This window comes from Mixia osmundae, assembly GCF_000708205.1.
Source record: "Mixia osmundae IAM 14324 unplaced genomic scaffold scaffold_16, whole genome shotgun sequence".
NCBI lineage: Eukaryota > Fungi > Basidiomycota > Mixiomycetes > Mixiales > Mixiaceae > Mixia > Mixia osmundae.
Window position 1 is genome coordinate 23817 of NW_014575548.1, and position 12776 is coordinate 36592.

Here is a 12776-nt window from a genome sequence, read left to right on the forward strand (position 1 = left end):
GTATCAGCATCACAACAACCATCGCTAGCTGGCCGACATGGATCCCACGTCAGAGTACATAGACTACAGGCTGTCGGCTTCGCAGCGAAGAGCGAGCCAGGCCGGTCGTACTCCACCCAGGACGCCTACGACCGCGACTCCATCACCCCGCCTGAGTCGGTCTGGCAAATCAGCAGACACGAGTCCAGGTAGCTCGACAAGGACAGAGCCAGCAAGACAGTCGAGTAGATCGCCGGAGAATCTAAAGCGGCCTCCGCAACCGACTCGAGATCTGTCGAGTTCATCGAGCAGCTCGTCGCCTTCAGTGAATTATGCCTCTGCTGCTGAGCAGAGCGATACCCAATCCTCGCCTGTGTCGGCAGAGACGAGGAACAAGCCGCGTCTCTCGGGAAATGGTGTACGGAGTGAAGCAAACACAAGTACGTCATCTATGACAACATCGCCTTCACAAGCGACCGTCAGAGCAGCAGAACGGCGTATGTCATCTGCCAGTCGGTCTCAACCTAGCGTCTCCGATCACAATGGAGTATCAAGCACGCCAAGTCCGTCGCAGTCGCGTCAGAGGCAAAGAGCTTCCTTGACTTCAGATCCAATGAGCTTGTTTCGTGCGCGCTCACCTAGTACCACCGAACGCGATCAGTCCAGAGAGAGCAGCATCGCTTCTCGGCATGTTCGACCACCCATGCCTGCTCAAAAGACTTCATCGGACAATGTCGCGAGGACTGTTCAGAGGAGAACTTCAGTCGAGACCATGAATATCTCCCTGGCGCCCCAGACTGGGCCCACACCGGCACATACATCTACTGTAGGCTCGGACATGCCCCGGTCACGACAAGTGCCCATCATGACTTCCACTCCTATGCATACCCGTCAGTCTAGTAATGCACATGCTACCTTGCCGCCAGATGAACGGCTGCCTGTCGAGACAACCTCAGACGTCGATCGTCTGTTCGGTACGACCTCAGCATTCGACAAAGTCCTCCAGTCAGACCAAGTCATCCACAGATCCAGTCACGAACAGCTCTCACCAACAGCTGGCGCGCCTGCGAGCCTCAGCGGGCCGGCTCCAATAGAGGACAGCCCAGCTGCTAGCAAACGCACAATGAAGCCCACATCGCTCCTGCTCGCTGCTGCGAGTCGCAAAAAGCAGCAACGAGCAAGCGCGATGAATGGCCCTCCGCCGCTCGTACTAGGCTCGGCCTTTGTCAACATCGCACCGAGAGGATCCAGGTCGGCAGGAGGTCAGCCGGACTTCGAGTCCATGCTGGCTTCTGACAACACCATCAAGCTCAACGAGAGGTCGTCGCTTGAGGGTCGCTTGACCGGCCAAGCATCAGTTGCAGACCTACGATCGGTTTCCAACCCGGAGACTGCTGCTCTCAAGCCTACGATATCGCGCGAGTCAGCTGCCAGATCGCCTTCTGGTCAATCAGCACCTGCTTCGGCTGTGCAACGGGTAACTTCGAATGGCGAGACATTTGTAGACGCAAGTCCATTTCCTGCGACGACCGACGAGCTTCAGACGCCCATCACGCCTAGCGGACGAGCGCCTACAATTCAGTCGCTCTCCTCTAGATCGGTATGTGCCTTCTCTAGACATGAGCTTCCACCTGATGACACGAGAGCAGCAAACATTCTCCAGCACGATGAGGAAGACATCTGGCTTCTTTCGCAAGGCACTCTCGAGCTTCAGCGCACCGACAACAACGCCCGGTCGAGTTCGTTGCTCGCTCATGCATCTGCATTCGCGCTCATGTTTGGAACATGCAGAGTGCAGGCATTAGTTCTGCGGACATGGACATCTACGCGCCCACAAGCAGCGCTGATCTCCCACCTATCGCTCCACCGGTACCTGCAATGCCGGCGCGATATAAGGACGAAGCTTTGCCTCCTCTACCAGCATTGACCGACGCGCCTAACGCGCCGCCTGCTCTGCCTTCCTCTGCAGCTGCGGGTTCAGCATCGACGCCTGCGCTTGTCTCACTGCCCATCGCTGCCGCTATGCAGAGGACTCTGTCGAGTTCCAGTGCAGCATCGGAGATTGTCGGACCTGCGCCTGCATACAAAGGTAGTCCAAAGTCTTCCGATGTCGCTCGTTTGCGATCTACCTCGAATCACGGCAAGACAGTGATACCGCCGCTGCCACAACGACTGTCATCTGCCGAAACTTCGCCACAGATGCCTTCGAAAGAACTGCGGCGTCGCTCACTCGGCCTGCCTTCTGAGTCATCTTCGCCTGCGCAAACCACGATTCCCACGGAATCTCTCGCACTAGGCTCCGCATTCGTGCAGCAGCAGCTTACCTCGCGTCGGCATCGCCGGCATAGCTCCAATGCTTCTCTCACTGCGCAAGACCTTGATAGGCTCCCCAATTCTTCTACATCGTCCAACAGATCGACCATTATCTCCAGCTTAGCACGAGGAACAGCATCGCCTACTTTGCCTCCTCGCTCCGCATCACTGACCGGATCTACTTCACTGACAAGCTCAACACCCACGAAGAGCAATCGCCGTTCCCTCAATAGCATCATTGACGGCGAGTTACTGCCGCCTCTGGGCTTCGAAGACGCGCATGAAACACCCATGCCTACAGCTCAGTCGACAACTGCAGGCAGTATCAATGTTCCCAAGGGGCTCGCTCTCAACGTTGATACCTCGGGCGAATTGCCACCGGTGTCGGAGAGCTCGAGATTGTCTGCTTTGCTCGCTGCAGCATCGGCCGAGGCGCGGCAGACCAGATTGAGCGGTGGCTCGGCCACTCTGCCCTCGCCAATACTTCCGCGCGAGCTGTCATCGGTGCCAGATTGGGCAGAGGGACATGCGCCAGAAGAGCTGGCGCTCAAATTCTGGAATAACGAAGAGGGATTCCTCAGACCACAAGAGCGAGCAGAATGGCTCGGTTCATTGTCAGTCGCATGCTATTCATGCTATCTGCTCTAACCGATTTGACACAGACCCTCACTGAATCAGCGCACTTTGCTGGCCTACATCGGTCTCTTCGACTTTGCCGGCCTACGCATTGACGCTGCCTTCAGACTTCTCTGTGATCGCCTGTATCTCAAAGGCGAGACGCAGCAAATTGATCGCATCCTGGCAGCTTTCAGTGCTCGATATCACGAGCAGAATTTGTCAGGTCTGTTGCATAGCGTCGACTTGATACATGCTGTCGTCTATTCTATCTTGCTGCTCAACACTGACCTTCATGTGGTCGAGTCGACTACACGCATGTCACGGAACCAGTTCGTGCGCAATACAATGTCGGCTATCTACGAGCAGCCAGAAGCGCAAAGGACCGTGGATGCCATGGGCGATGCTCGCAAGAATGCCATCGATAAATGGACAGCTTCGCTCGCGCAAACCGATGGCACAATGCATCGCAGCTCATCAGCCTCGAGCGCTCTCAGCGGAGGTCAGGATAGTGTGCTCGATGCCGATCCAGCAGATCAAAGCATGTCCTCTGCAAAGTCAAACTTACAACCTGCTGCACTGCGTCGAGGCTCTACTGACGATGCAAGCAACAGACAAGAGGTTGAGCCTTTCACCAAAGCCTGGGACGTTCACATGGAGTCACTGCTGCGTGACTTGTTCCAATCGATCCGCAGCAAGCCCGTGTATCAGAACAGCGCGCATGCAGACGATGCGAGCAGCATGTCTTCGAGGCCCGGTTCCACACTCAGCCCAACTCCGACACATACAACTTGGTCAGGAGTGACTCGTGTGCCGAGCAAAAGCAGCCACGCAGCATCTATCTCTGGCTCGGAACGTAATGTGCGATCGAACTACAAGCGAACGAGCATGCGTGGACTGCTACTAGCCGAGCATGGCAAGCATAACAGCAGCTCAGCGGGCAGCGCCATGGGCTCAGCAAGCGATCGTGACTCTATCATGTCTGGCAATGCCTCGATGATCAACGCCATGGGGCAGCATCAGATGCCTAATCTTGGCTTTGCCAGCAGTCTGTCCAACACGATCATCCGCGAGCAGCAAGAAGATGAAGCAGACACGACTGTCAAAGATGACACCGAGGTCACCGAGGAGGAGCTGGCTTTGATGGGCGCACCATGGGCAAAGGAAGGCTTGCTGCAGCGCAAGCATTATTGGGAGGGTCCTCAGAAGCGCGCAAAAGACAAAGCATGGGAACAAGTCTTTATGGTCTTGTCCCGCGGTGACCTGCGTGCATTCAAGTTCGGACAGAGCATGAAAGGTATGCAAGGATCATATGGGCTCGGCGGCGGCAATTGGCTTGTACGTATCCTGCTTGTTTGCGAATACTTCCTGCTGATGACAGTGGCAGTCCAATGCGCAAGCTGTGGGCGATGTCGATCTAGCACATTCGCTGACGAGTCCGCTGCCTGTGCCCGGCTACTCGCGAACTCGTCCATTCGTGTTCGCGCTTACTCTGCCTAATGGCAATTCATACTTCTTCCAGGCAGGTACCGCGGATCTTGTCGCGGAATGGGTATCGGCCTGCAATTACTGGGCAGCTCGTGTCAGCAAACTACCTCTTGTCGGCGGCGTATCGAGCATGGACTACGGCTGGAATCATGCCAACGATGCCGACCACCCAGACGGAAGCTCCGTCGCTCGGGATCGATCGACGAGTATACAGGATGATAGAATGAGCGTTCGGAGCGGACGCTCCAATCGGTCACGACAAGTGTCGTCCGGCGTATCCAACACGACCATTCATGACCGGCTCGCTCTTGCGGAATGGAAGCCTTATGCTGCTCCGTTGGGCAAAACACATCACGACGAGATGACGCAGCGCGAGCTGCTAAAACAGCATGTCGTCCTGCTCCAAGAGGATCTGCAGCAACATAACGTACTGCGCGGTCCGATGCAGCGACTCTACTCCGCCAAATCCGCCAATGCTGGTCGCGCCATGTACAACTGGGAACGTAAATCACAATATCTCTTGTCTGAGATCGTCAAATACACGACGTATATCTCGTGCATAGAAGACGCCTTACGACTTCGCAACGTTCGCCGAGACGAGAAGCTTCATGCGGAATTGCTTAAGAACGCCGACGATCTCGATGAAGATACTTCATTCAGCATGGCGAGCAAGACGCCAAAGAGCTCCAATTCAGCGACCTTCAAGGACGTCTGATGCATTCCTGCGTATGATGTCATATGTTGTTTGTGCTCTATTCATGCCTCTTGCCTCTCTTGCATGACTGGGTGTGCAGCAAATCGGCACTAGCTCGCATGGCTACCTCGTATGCTCCTGTAAAATCAGGTCATGGCGACGAGTGCCAGTGTGGTCAGGCGGAGCCAAGGTCAAAGCCGCGGAACAAAAAGGAAGTTGAATTGCAATGCACCAATCAGCTGGCCCAGGCTGCCCAGTTGCTGAACTGCTCGTCAGCTCGGCTCCATCGACTGGATGCTGCATGTGATAGTGTGCTGTGCAAGCTAGAAGACGCTCAAGTGATGATGCACGCGCAGAGAGAGAGAGAGATTTGCTCATGACTCAAAATCGCGACGGATGAGACCAGACAGTGAAGAAAGTAATAAAGGTGCATTGGAAAAGGATAGCTGCAAGGGCTGTCGGCTGGCTGTAGCAAGCCCGATATATACAGGTGCCAATTGGCGGGGAGCTGCACAGCAGGCCGACAGCGCGATGCAGCCAGCAGGATGAGTGGGATTCTCGTTGAGAGCTGAGCAGGAGGAAGAGGCCAGCGCTCAGCAGCGACCCTACTGGCAGGCTGAAAACGCTCTCCTGATTGCTGCTGGCAACGAGCGAGGAGGAGAGCGTGGTGAAGCAGGCGAACTTGAAGTCGACTCCAGCTGGGCTGGAACAGTTCGCGTTGACAGACCAGCTGCTCAGACCGATGAACACACAGGCCTACCACTCTCACTACTACCCCGGCATCGGCCTAGCGCTGTTTGACTTATCGTGCCGTTTGCCAGACCAGCTGCGCAGCTTCGTGGACACCAGGCCCTCCGTTCTCCCCTAGGACCTGGGCGACGGGCCGGCACCGGCTCATTTGTCGAGTCGAGTCGAGCCGAGTCGGGTCGGGTTGACAGACCAGATGCCTAGTCTGACGACCCACAGGCCTTCCAAGCTTCTCACTACTACCTCGGCGTCAGCCCAGCACTGAATGACTTGTCGTATCGAATCGAGTCGAATCAAGCCGAGTTGAGTGTGGAAAGATGAGGAGCGCGCGTTTTATGCGTGCCCAGTGTACAGATATTGTCACATTATTATTGCTCGCGAGAAATCTGCACCGCGTTGATGAACGTCACGTGATCTATGTGAGGACACTCTGAATGCTGCCGAAATTGGATGCATCCTTTGTACTCTCATCACTGCTGATGAGCCATGCAAATATGTTCGATCTCGAAAGCTGATGCTGAGCGGTCCGCAGACGTGCAGTGAGACTCACATAGACGTGAACCGCATTCCGCCGGCACGAGCTGTGTGCAATCGTTTCTCAGGCATCTGAAGTTGTTATTAGCGCTATGAGACGCTTCGAGAAGCCATGCTGGCAAGTCGTCGAGCTGTTCGTCCAGAACGACGTAGCGCTCGCCAGCCTTTGTGCTCTCTCGGAGCTTGTACAGGGCCAGATCGGCAAGGTCGTATCTGATGTGACATTGATCCCATCTGGAGGCCGGGGCGATTCTTGCTTGAATGCGTTTCATGACGTGGTGACCGATCGAATAGCCCATCCTCGTGAGAGGAAGGTCGGGCATGAGGTCTTTCAGGAGCATGCGACGCCATGTATCGAGCATGTCTCGCGAAACACCCTTTGCTTCGAGCAACGATGACGCTCGTCTTTGCTTCACAGTGCTTGATGAAGAGGCGATATTCGAGGCTGCAGCAGCAAGTATCTGACGCTGGGAGTTGGCCATCTTCATGCTTGCTCACAAGTAGAGTCTCTCATATGGAGCGTGTTGAGGCTCTCGCTTGGTAGTGATGCATAGAAACAACGATCGCTGGGACACCTGAGTCTGCTCTTGGCGCTGGTGTGGCTGATCGAACTTGACCCTCGACTGCCGTGCTCCTTTGCTTGGTCTGTGGAGACTGGTGCTGAAGCTGCCGCGCGCTGTCTACTGCTTCACTCGATTCAGTACGAGGTGGGCGGCGTCGCAGAAGCGTGTACAGGCTGCTGCATCGTCAAACAAACCCCAAGATGATCTGCGACTGGTGACAAGTCGACAATCTCTCCACGGCTCACGACGTGCACAGTGCACGACTAGTCGCACGACTCGCGACAGATTGACAGCCTCGAGCCGATTCTTACCCTTCTGCCTGCGCTATGGCGACCAAGCGCAAGTCAGAGGATGCTTCAGCATCCTTCCTGCCGAGCAGCTATGCATCACAACACGCCAGGAGCTTGCAAGACGATGCGGATGGTTTCACGAAAGCTACGAGCAAGAAAGAAAAGAAACGACTCAAGATTTTGAGGAAAGCAGAGGTGTTGGATTCATGCACTGCCAGTGATAGCCGTACTGATGCTGCTGCCGATGTGCAGTTGGAAGTGCCGGAGTTCCACTTCAATACCCGAGGCTTCGCGAACAACCGACACGTTGCGCTTGTTCATGTTCGTGACGCTCTGCTCAGTATATTGTCAGATGAGCCTGCGCCCAATTGGCTCGTCATCAAGCATAAGAGTCACATCCAACGCGTCGTCGTTCTTTTCATTCCCGGCATCACGGGCGATACACTAGGTGTCGCTGATCTCGACGCGCACACGACGATACCCCAGTCTCTGACAGAATCCTCGAGGAGTCAAGCCGACAGGAAGACAAAGCTACCTGTCTTTGGTCGGATATTCGGTGCATACTGTCCTACGAAAGCGCCGGGCGACAAGTACAAGATCCACTCGGCACAGATGACATTTCTTAGCTCGCTCGCCGTTCCGCCAGCAGAGAAGAAGCGCAGGGAAGCTGCTCGTGTACGCGGTCAGTGCTGAAAAACCTTCATTGATGTACTCTGCTGATATGCTGTCGATGACAGAAGCTCGTGAGACGTCGAGTACAGCGCGAGAAACGGCAGCGAATTACCTGCTGACGCGCGATCAGATGCTCACGGCCGCTTTCCCCATGCCATCATATCGCTTTAGCACGCCGAACGAACCTCTGGACAGTAGATCTCCACCTGAGCCAGGTCAGATCGATACCGTCCTCGAGGAGACCTCCAAAGTGGCAGGCAGGCCGGGTTGGTACGAGACCCCACAAGCCATGCTCTCGCGAGACGAGGCCAAATCGATGAAGGTGCTCGGCATCGACTGTGAGATGGTCAAGACGGCGGAAGATTCCGAACTTGCGAGAGTGGCCATCATGGATCAGCAAGGCCAAGTCGTCTACGATACTTTTGTCAAGCCCGACCGACCCATAATAGACTATGCTACGCAGTATTCTGGTATCACGCCCGAGAACCTTGCCAGTGTAACGACGACCCTGGCAGATGTACAAAGTCACCTCAAGACTCTCATAGACTATCGCACTATCCTCGTCGGACACTCGCTCGAATGCGATCTTCGAGCGCTCAAATTGGCACATCCCTGGGTCATCGACACGACTGTACTCTATCCTCATCCGCGTGGTCCGCCCTTCAAGTCGAGTCTGAAGTGGCTCGCAAAGCAGTGGCTCAAACGAGAGATCCAGATCATCAGCTCGCACAGACAGCCCATCTACGATGACAGAGGCGAACCGATTGCTCATGCGCCCGGCCATGATCCTAGAGAAGATGCAGGAGCGGCAATAGAGCTTCTCAATAAGAAGATTGACAAGGGACCGACATTTGGCGTCTTCACGAACGACACAGAAACCATCTTTGAACGTCTCTCGCGAGGACCGACGCCCAAGACGTCGGCAATCATCGACTACGGTTCGCCAGCAGTCTGGATCGCTCGCGGGTGCAGTACAGTGACAGCGTGCACATCAGACGATGAGATCTGCTCGGGTATGATCTCCGCTGCTCAGACGCAGGATTTTGTCTACGGCCGCATGCTCGAACTCTCCCATGCCCGAGGCTGTACGTTGCCGTCCCTTTCATGTGCGCAAAATCTGAGCCCTATTTCCCTCAGGGACTACGGCACGTGCAGCACAGGCAGGAACCGCAGAAGACGAAGCGACTATGCCCGCAGAACCAAGCGAGCCCGTCAAGGCGATAGACGCAGATCCGGTTTATGCACAGATGAACGAGAGGATCAAGACACTCTGGAATGGCTTACCCCGATCCACTGCCTTGATCATTCTCACTGGTCATTCCGACCCAGGACCGGCCATCGCGCTCAACAAACGCAGGGCGACTTATGACTCGCTGTGCAGAATGCTCAAGCCAAGCGAAGTGCCTAGAGAGCATGTATGGATGACACAAGATGATCGCGATCTCGAGCAAGAAGTAGTAAAGGCTAAGTTGGGCATGTCGTTCTTTAGCATCCGAGGCGAGCCGTTGTTGTAATCAAAATCGCATGTACATCGCGTGCCGGACGTCTACGCCGCGCGCAAGCCAAGTCGCGCTGTTCCGCTTGCATTGGCCGGTGCGCGCGGATGCGCAGAATCAGATCAAGGCTGCTCATTGGCCTGACGATATGTAGTCTGCTACTGCTAGCCGATAACATCTCCTTGCGCATCAAGCGACGGCAATCGCTGAGCGCCGACGACAGTATTGCACTGACCGAAGCCCAAATTGACGATGCAGCGGCTCGAGCAATCGAGCAGCCGGCAAAGGGTAGCTTTTCCACCGAAGAAGATGCAGCAGACCGGATGAATGCAAGTCGGTGGGATGCAAAGACACTCGCCGGGCACAGAATACGACCCGTCTTTCCTCGAACATGGACACACGAACTGCCCACATTACATACTTCACTCACCACCCTCCTACCTATCTTGCCTCAGATAGCGAGGGGACATTCTAATTCTGCACCCGATGGATCAATGTCGACACTCGTCATGACACTCGCCACGCCTGGCATCAAGTCTCATCTCTTCAATTGGCTTTGCTTTCTGCATCATAGATTGCCATCAAACCTATATCCACCCGGCAGCTACCTCGTCATCACGTCGTCCAGAGATCTCGCCGTGTATCTCTCGGACAGAGGTGTCATCACCCTGTTGCTCCGTCCGTCAGAAGCAGAGATGGATAGTCGCGCATTCTTGGATCTATGGACCACTTTGCGTAAGCTGGAGCTCTTGATCTCAGACGACCCGGAGAACGTCGCGCTCAACAGTAGCGTGGCGCTGAAGTGGGGCAATCTGGACTATCAGTCGCTGATGCTGGAGCGCACGATCATGACGACAGCAATTGTCAGCAGTCTGGTCGATGCCAACGGTCCCTCTGTCGATCGTTCATCAAGAAAGCCAATGAAAGCCAATGAGCGCCCCGTAGGCGGCGTACTGATCGCAGACAACGATGCAGTATGGTAGGTTTCGTCACGCACCCCAGCAAAACGACGCTTACTCAGTGCTCCTTCCTTCGTTAGGCTGTCATCACCGATACCGCTCCTAGCACACCCATATCGTCCGCAAGGCAGCCTACCGTCCTTCCTGTATTCAAGCGACATCCACCCGACTGCCATGACTGAGTATGGCAAATTCGAGCTGCCATGCGCTGGCTTCTTCTACTCGCGCGTGTCTGATCCTATCAAGCCAACTTATGACAGGAAGTGTCAATTTAGCCCTTCGGAAGGTGCTGCCCTTGCATGGCGGTACACCACGCTCTGTCACATTGCTTCGACCCTCGAATGGCGTGGCAGAGCTGAGGAAGAGGCCCGCGATGAGCTCGAGAACGAGGGTCTGCCTGAATCTGATATGCCTCGTTTGCTCAAGAAGCACAACAAGCTACAGCGTGCTCCTGGCTTTCAAGATTCGAGCCTTGGACCAGCGATCTGGCTTGCAGAAGAGGGTCTCCTACCACACCTTTCGCATGAACGTTTCATGGACGCATTGACTTCTGGCGACCCGGACGATCTGCTCGCGCTGATGTCCGAGATGGGTCTAGGGCCCGACGACCCACCTTGCGACATCAAAGCGCGTCGAGCATACAAGCGCTGTCCCAATCCTGATCATCCAGCTCACTCGCCTTTTGCCGCGTTCGAGAGACGCGCTCGCTGGCGTGATACACCTTTGCTCAGTGGTCACAAGCGACGTAGTGTGCAGCATTACACTAGGCCTCCTCCGAATATACAGATCAGAACTGAGCCATTGCCCTATGCTCTGTTTCCTCCCGGCCGAGGGTTCTTTGATGAAAAAGAGCGCGAGAACGGGGCGGAAGCCGTCGTTGTGCATGCTAATTACGCCATTGGCAAGTACAAGGAGAAAATAATGAAGAGAGAAGGCATATGGGCACTCGTCGAACGGCCCGACCTTGATCAGCCGTATTGTAGTATGGACATTATCGAGAAGGCGCCCAGACCAAAGCGCGGCTAGGACTCGCTCGAAATTGATCAAAATGACATGTGACTGTCGCACGTACCTCCTGACTCGCTACCCCGCCAATCGTGAGCTGGGCAGCGAGTCACGTCTGGAGCCTTTCAATTGCGCACAGGCCTATTGTCGGCAAACGCGCGCTCGCTTCTCACGGGACTCGTCGCCAGTCTCGCTTCCTGCGCAATGTCCGAACCATACAGGTTGGACAGCAACTCATCGCCTCTCCCTACTCGACTCCATCAATGGCACCTCCACCCAGTCGCTCTTTGTTTTTATCTAAGTTGCACGCGTAAGCAGCAGGCTCAGATTTGTCCGGCCACACTGCTGACATGCTGTGCAGACTGCTTGATGCATCTACGGAAGCAGACGATGTACATTGGTACGGTGACGACGGTGTCTTTCGAGTAACGAGCAACTCTGCGAGAGCTTGCGAAGCGCTCGCCACTGCATGGGCTTTCAGCTCTCTTTCGAGCTTTGTCAGACAGGTAGGTCGGTCGATCTTCATATTCTTCAGCCTTTGACACACTTCGTAGCTCAATTATTACGGCACGACCCGGGTATCGGATCGCCGTCATGCAAGTCAGCGGACCAAGAATGCGCCTCACGAAGGCTATGTTGTCTTCAGGTAGCTCATGATCTCGCCATCAAGCGAGCAGCGCTGACTCGCAACGACAGACATCCCAGCGGATATTTCTTGCCAAACCGTCCAGATCTCGTCACTAACATCTCCCGACGCACGCGAAAGAAGCGCGCACGCGGCAGTGCACCCGCGACTAGGCGAACGACAGCTGCTGCTGCACGTACTCGCTCGGCAACAGCAATCGCAGACTTTGCGCAGAAGATGGCAGTCTCTGTTAACGCTCGCGATCTCGCCATCCATGATCGTAGCTCGATCTCTGTCTCGACGAGTAGCAGCAGTCCATCTCTCGGCAGCGGCCCGTCAACATTCTATCTGCCTTCCGTCTCATCCGGCCCGAACAGCTACTACTCGTCTGTCGGTAGCTCGCCTATCTCGCCCGCTGTGCCCGACTTCTCGATGCCGACTTTCTCGCTCTTTGACGCTCAGGAAACGTCCTTTGCCTCGCAAGCCGATCATGCCCACGTCCTCTTCTCGCCTGTCGAAAGTGATGTCAGATTTTCGCCCTCGCAGCTGCAGCTATCGAGCTACAACAGTGCCGACTGTATGACGAACTTCAACGAAGAGGCGAACTATCCTTCGAGCTTCGATGTGGCGTACAGCTCACCCGTATTCCAAGATCATACGAGCATGATGTGGCCATCGCCTTCGCATTAGAGTTGCAAACGACTGGCATACATGATGGCACAATACATAAGGCGCTACGGAGGCGCAAGTAATGCAAATGGCGAGGGTGTCTATAGACTTTGCTCTGAATAAAGCG

At 55.2% G+C, this 12776-nt stretch overlaps 3 protein-coding genes across 3 annotated transcripts; 2 read left to right on the forward strand and 1 right to left on the reverse strand.

Moving 5' to 3' along the window:
- Nucleotides 1–37: 37 nt before the first annotated feature.
- On the forward strand, nucleotides 38–5110 carry L969DRAFT_55427 (uncharacterized protein; the record flags this gene model as incomplete). Its single annotated transcript, XM_014709312.1, has 5 exons — nucleotides 38–1579; nucleotides 1629–1718; nucleotides 1771–2906; nucleotides 2955–4245; nucleotides 4295–5110. The coding sequence occupies 5 exons, from the start codon at nucleotides 38–40 to the stop codon at nucleotides 5108–5110; spliced, it is 4875 nt and encodes a 1624-aa protein (XP_014564798.1).
- A 730-nt stretch (nucleotides 5111–5840) lies between these two features.
- Nucleotides 5841–7181, reverse strand: L969DRAFT_91075 (uncharacterized protein). Its single transcript, XM_014709313.1, has 2 exons — nucleotides 7104–7181; nucleotides 5841–7053 (listed from the first exon to the last, which is right to left on the reverse strand). Exon 2 carries the CDS (start codon nucleotides 6850–6852, stop codon nucleotides 6307–6309), a length of 546 nt encoding a protein of 181 aa, XP_014564799.1. The 5' UTR covers nucleotides 6853–7053; nucleotides 7104–7181; the 3' UTR covers nucleotides 5841–6306.
- Nucleotides 7182–7259: 78 nt separating this feature from the next.
- On the forward strand, nucleotides 7260–12670 carry L969DRAFT_55485 (uncharacterized protein; the record flags this gene model as incomplete). Its single annotated transcript, XM_014709314.1, has 10 exons — nucleotides 7260–7418; nucleotides 7476–7905; nucleotides 7961–8980; nucleotides 9033–9405; nucleotides 9546–10370; nucleotides 10431–11324; nucleotides 11495–11665; nucleotides 11717–11861; nucleotides 11910–12001; nucleotides 12052–12670. The coding sequence occupies 10 exons, from the start codon at nucleotides 7260–7262 to the stop codon at nucleotides 12668–12670; spliced, it is 4728 nt and encodes a 1575-aa protein (XP_014564800.1).
- Between the last annotated feature and the right edge of the window lie 106 nt (nucleotides 12671–12776).